The sequence below is a fragment of the Sprattus sprattus genome (assembly GCF_963457725.1).
Source record: "Sprattus sprattus genome assembly, chromosome: 21".
Lineage (NCBI taxonomy): Eukaryota > Metazoa > Chordata > Actinopteri > Clupeiformes > Clupeidae > Sprattus > Sprattus sprattus.
This window is the reverse complement of record NC_137919.1, coordinates 694,921-700,920: the sequence shown is the minus strand read 5'-3', so window position 1 is coordinate 700,920 and position 6,000 is coordinate 694,921. Positions and strand designations below refer to the sequence as shown.

The 6,000-nt window shown below is 48.1% G+C and overlaps 1 protein-coding gene across 1 annotated transcript in view; it reads left to right on the top strand.

Annotated features, from left to right (window-relative positions):
* Nucleotides 1–6,000, top strand: part of arhgef11 (Rho guanine nucleotide exchange factor (GEF) 11) — a 48,438-nt gene that overhangs the window by 39,089 nt on the left and 3,349 nt on the right. The window contains exons 36-41 of the mRNA XM_080860030.1: nucleotides 1–3; nucleotides 454–645; nucleotides 1,591–1,824; nucleotides 2,517–2,600; nucleotides 4,324–4,748; nucleotides 5,480–5,618. The exon at nucleotides 1–3 is cut by the window's left edge and continues 41 nt beyond it. Coding sequence (XP_080716156.1) covers nucleotides 1–3; nucleotides 454–645; nucleotides 1,591–1,824; nucleotides 2,517–2,600; nucleotides 4,324–4,748; nucleotides 5,480–5,618 — 1,077 coding nt within the window. The remainder of the gene's footprint in view (nucleotides 4–453; nucleotides 646–1,590; nucleotides 1,825–2,516; nucleotides 2,601–4,323; nucleotides 4,749–5,479; nucleotides 5,619–6,000) is intronic.

Sequence of the window (6,000 nt, the reverse complement as noted above, 5' to 3'; positions counted from 1 at the left end):
CAGGTGAGATGTGACGCCACCCTGTGACAGGAACCCTTCTGGAACCTGACGTCACGGCGCTACAGCCGTCCGTACACACACACATGTACACACACACACACACACACACACACACACACACACACACACACACACACACACACACACAGAGCCATCCGTCACGGCGCTACAGCCATCCGTACACAGGAGAACGATCCGTTTGCATTGGAGCTCTTGCTCATGGGGTTAAAACCATTAGGCCTATCGCCACCTGTCATGAATGGATATTGGAAAAGAAGCTCTTTTTTTTTATATATATGTTTTAATGTTAAGGTCAAGATTAACGCAGCACTGACATCGTTCTGTAATCACTGTAGGCAGTTTAAGATGACATTTTTCATATTTCAGTGTGGCTCTCTGATTTTCCTCATGTCATGCTTCAATCCACCCTCCCTCCTTCTCCCCCTTTGAAAGTGTTGTTAGCAGAGAGCTCCCCCTTAATGGAGATGGAGAGAGAGATGGAGGGGGAGATGGAGAGAGAGATGGAGAGGGAGTCTCCTAGTGATGAGGACAGCATGCTGACGCCCACCACCCCAGCCCACCCCACAGAGGCCGGCCTGTGCACCGACCAGAGCAGCGGGATAGCAGACGCAGCCCTCCATGATGGTGAGAGAGAGAGAGAGAAAGAGAGAAAGAGAGAGAGAGAGAGCATGTCAGTCTCTGCGCTAGCAGTGGTTGAATTTGATATCGCAGATTCTAAAATTGAGTGCAGATGAAATTCACGCTCGCGAAAACCTGAAAGTTGCTAGAGTAGATGTTTATCACGCTCGCGAAAACCTGAAAGTTGCTCCAGTAGATGTTTTTCGCGAGTGTGATAAACATCTACGCGTGTGCGAGTTTTGGCACTAATCTGACGCCATAGTGTTTAGGTTAGATAAGGTATGTGTAGGAGTTTGTGGCTCTGACTGCTAATCATAGGTGTCACTATGACGACCATCATGCCTGTTTTAATTCTTCTTCCTCTGTCCGTCTCCTTCCTCTTCCTCTCCTCAGTGGAGACGCTCAGGCAGTTAATATTCCTCTTCCTCTTCCTCTCTTTAGTGGAGACGCTCAGGCAGTTAATATTCCTCTTCCTCTTCCTCTCTTTAGTGGAGACGCTCAGGCAGTTAATATTCCTCTTCCTCTTCCTCTTCCTCTCCTCAGTGGAGACGCTCAGGCAGTTAATATTCCTCTTCCTCTTCCTCTCTTTAGTGGAGACGCTCAGGCAGTTAATATTCCTCTTCCTCTTCCTCTCTTTAGTGGAGACGCTCAGGCAGTTAATATTCCTCTTCCTCTTCCTCTTCCTCTCCTCAGTGGAGACGCTCAGGCAGTTAATATTCCTCTTCCTCTTCCTCTTCCTCTCCTCAGTGGAGACGCTCAGGCAGTTAATATTCCTCTTCCTCTTCCTCTTCCTCTCCTCAGTGGAGACGCTCAGGCAGTTAATATTCCTCTTCCTCTTCCTCTCCTCAGTGGAGACTCTCAGGCAGTTAATATTCCTCTTCCTCTTCCTCTCCTCAGTGGAGACGCTCAGGCAGTTAATATTCCTCTTCCTCTTCCTCTTCCTCTCCTCAGTGGAGACGCTCAGGCAGTTAATATTCCGAGACCTCGACGACGGGTGGAGCCAAGACACGGACGACACGCCCACCAACGAGACGGCCAATGAGAGGAGCCCGTTCACGGACGAGCAGCAGCCTGAGCCCACTCCACCTGCCAACTCTGACTGCCCCAGCCAATGGGAGGCTGAGGAAGCAGAGGAAGCCCCGCCTCCAGAGGCAGAAGCTCCCGCCCCCAGGGTGATGCGGAAAGGTAACGAGAGCAGCTGGACTCGCGTCGTCACGGTGACATGATGGTGCCGTTGGTGTGGGTGTTTGGGTGTGTTTTAGAAACCTGTGACTTGTTAATGATGTTTCTTCTTCTCTTCTATCTGTGAATCCTATACGTTCCCCCTCTCTTTCTCTCTTTCTCTCTTTCTCTCCCTCTCCCACGCTCCACCCTCTCCTCTCTGCATGTGCTCAGAGCTTGCTATGATTAAGCTGATGTGATTTTAATCCTTTTTTATTTGTAACTTTCTTTTTCCTACTGCTTCTTTTGCAACAAACACACACACACACACACACACACACACACACACACACACACACACACACACATGCATATACTCTGACACGTACTTGTGCTGTACCCCCCCCTGCACTGACAAACCCTGCTCTTCCCTCTCCACACACACACATGTACACACACACACACACACACCCACACACACACACACACATGTACACACACAAATACACACACACACCCTATTCTCACTGCCCTCATACTTTCACGCTTTCTCACATCCTCTCCCTCTTTCTCACACACTCGCACGCACTCACTCTCTCACTCACTCACACACACACACACACACACACACACACACGTATGCATGCTTGAACACACACACACACACACACACACACATACTCTTGTGCACACACATTCCTCCCCTCCTTTTTCAGCTCTGGGTGCGGGTTCTCCTTCTCTTCCTGACGACATCACTGATGATGTCAACATCCACTCCAGCCAATCGGCAGAGTCGAGAGGTGGGGACCGTGCTCTTGGTAACCTGGATCCCTCTAGGATATCAGTGTGTGGACGAGGAGACTAGACCCCTAACCGTTGACTTGTGTCTTAAAGGAAGGTGCTAGAATCAAGGACTGGGCCTTTAAAGGATGACATATACAAACATCACTGTCCTCAATTGGGTTCATCAATCAAACCAATCAATTTGCCAGTTAGAAATTAAATATTCCAATTAATAATCTAATTTGTCTACAATCCACCACAAAAGTAACCTATCCCATTTGTTTGATTGTTTTAAATGATGCAGCAGCTACAGGGGTGTACTCTTCATTGTCCCCACAACACACACACACACACACACACACACACACACACACACACACACACACACACACACACACACACACACACACACACACACACACAGGGGTGTACTCTTCATTGTCCCCACAACTTTGTGGTGTTGAGCAATATTCATAGTCTAGCCATATCAGTTATAGTTATTTTATTTTTCATCAGCCAGTCTTCAGTCCAATTTTCAATATTTTATGGGAATAGAGAGAGATGAAAAACTAGCTGTATCCAGCTTTTTAGTTGACAACAACAAAATTACAAGAATATATTTTTTTAATCAGCAAATACATAAAAAAAGCTATGTAAGTATAAATATTACACACAATTTCTTGAAGTTACGGCCAGTGGTTGCATGTAGTCGTAGGTTTGAGTGCAAAATGCATGGAGTCTACCAGAAACACTTTTGTTTCTGTGATGGAAGGTCACACTGCCTGGAGTCCTAATGACGAGCAGTATATGGGACAAGTTAACATCGTCATTTACATTCCAAACAATTGGCATGACTCTGCGAATGGAACCGTCCTTCACATTCAGGGCGATGTGTGTGTGTGTGTGTGTGTGTGTGTGTGTGTGTGTGTGTGTGTGTGTGTGTGTGTGTGTGTGTGTGTGTGTGTGTGTGTGTGTGTGCGAATGGAACCGTCCTTCACATTCAGGGCTGTGTGTGTGTGTGTGTGTGTGTGTGTGTGAATGGAACCGTCCTTCACATTCGGGGCGATGTGTTTAACTCGACTCAGATCCCCTCTCTGTCCGTGGATGTTTGTGTGAAGAGTGAGCATGGCATTGTTTCAAATCCGCTTACTGGCCTGAGGGTGTGTGTGTGTGTGTGTGTGTGTGTGTGTGTGTGTGTGTGTGTGTGTGTGTGTGTGTGTGTGTGTGTTGACCACAACAGTAGGACATAGTTCTCCGCAGCACTTCATGCGTCAGGAAATAGTTTGTGTAACATATTTTACTGATGCCTTTTGGACTCAACGTCATGTGAGATTCTGGAACATTCCGTGTCACTGGTTTAGGGGTGAGCGCGTTCTACTTCTGTGTGTAGCTCTTCAGATTCAACCCAAGCCTTACAGTCAGAGCTGCCTGGCTGGATGTGACATTTTACAAACATTGTTTTACTCTCAGGAAAATAAATAAATAAATGTTTGTCTGTTCAAAGCAGTCTTTTATTATCTATCTGTGTAGGTGTTGTTTCAAGACCCCTGGTTTAGTCTCTAGGCAGCTGCACGTCAAGAGTGTGTGGTGTGGTACGAACGTGTGTGTGTGTGTGTGAGGTGTGTGTGTGTGTGTGTGTGTGTGTGTGCTTGTGTGTGTGTGTGTGTGTGTGCGTGCGTGGTACGAACATGACTCCACACTCCTGCAGGGCAGTAATGTTGTGGGTATGTGGTCGTCTAGGCAACATGTTCTACCTGGTGATGCCCCAGGAGGCGTCGGAGGGCGTGGCGGAGGAGAGCAGCACGGATGACATCACTCGCCCCCCGTTACTGGAGGTGACCTCACAGGTGACCTCATCACCGCAGCAGAGTTCTGAAGAAGGCTCCGACCCCGCCTCCTGCCTCTCACTGACCAATCACCGACCCGAGGGCCTAGACCCCGCCCCCTGCCTCTCACAGACCAATGATCTCCCAGAGGGCCTAGACCCCGCCCCCTGCCTCTCACCAACCAATGACCGACCCGAGGGCCAAGACCCCATGCCCAGTAAAGGGGAGGAGCCGAGCGTCGGCCAATCGGCTGTGAGCGCCCAGCGCCACGTGGTTAAGAACGTGGACGAGATCTTCCACACCATCGGGGAGCTCATGAGCAAACTGCACAAGCTGAGGGTAAGAGACACACACACACACACACACACACACACACACACACAGACACTTGCATATAATTACTGAAACTCCCCTTCCATAAGGAATTAGAATTAGAAGACATACACACACACTCATACACAGACACACTTGCATATAATTACTGAAACTCCCCGTCTATAAGGAATTAGAATTATAAATTACACACTCACACCCTCTCTTTCTGTCACTTACACACAGTTGTATACACACATGCTTAAACCCAGTGTTTCAAGGGAACAGCCTGAGACAGAGATCAGCTCTGTAGACTTTCATAGTCTGGATGTGTTCAGTTAAGACAAGCACCTCTATCTTTCTCTGTCCCTCTCTTTCTCTCTCTCTTTCTATGTCCCTCTTCTTCTCTTTCTCTCTCTCTTTCTCTGTCTCCCTCTTTCTCTCTCTTTCTCTGTCCCTCTCTTTCTCTCTTTCTTTCTCTGTCCCTCTTTTTCTCTCTATTTTCCTGTCCTCCACTCCCTTCCTCTCTCTCTCACTGTCTCCAGTACTATCACAAATATACACACTCACACACTCACACACTCACACACTCACACACTCACTCACACACTCACACACACACACACACACACACACACACACACACACACACACACACAATCACACTCACACACACACACACACACACACACACACACACACTTGTCTGTGTCTCACTCCTCATCCTTTCCCTAACCATCGGCCTCCTCCTTTTACAGGAAATAGAGGCGGCTCACTCTCAGCTCCTGAAAACACTACACGAGCCCTCCCCAGCCAATCAGGTCTCAGCCCACGTCAGGCAAACCACACCCACCTTGGTCAGGACGCCCTCTCTGGACCGAGGGGGGTCAGGGGATGGTAAGTGTGCCTGGATTCAAAGCTCATTGGGTCATCAGAATAAAGAAACACCCAATTCCCTGTTCAGTCTGTGCTTTATATGTCATCCTCTCATCGCCCCTCGTATGGATTATTTAAGATGAAAGATCTCCACTGACAGAAACACTTACATGGAACGTAAAGTAAAGTTATTATCCTGGGAGCTAAATAAGTTAAATGTGGGAAACTTCCTCCACTATTGAGCCTGGAGGTTCTGGTTTATATCCCCATAGGGATGAAGTGTTAAGGCTGTGAGGATGCTTATATATCCCCCATAGGGATGCAGTGTTAAGGCTGTGAGGGTGTGTGTGTGTGTGTGTGTGTGAGGTTGTGTGTGTGTGTGTGTGTGTGTGTGTGCCCCATA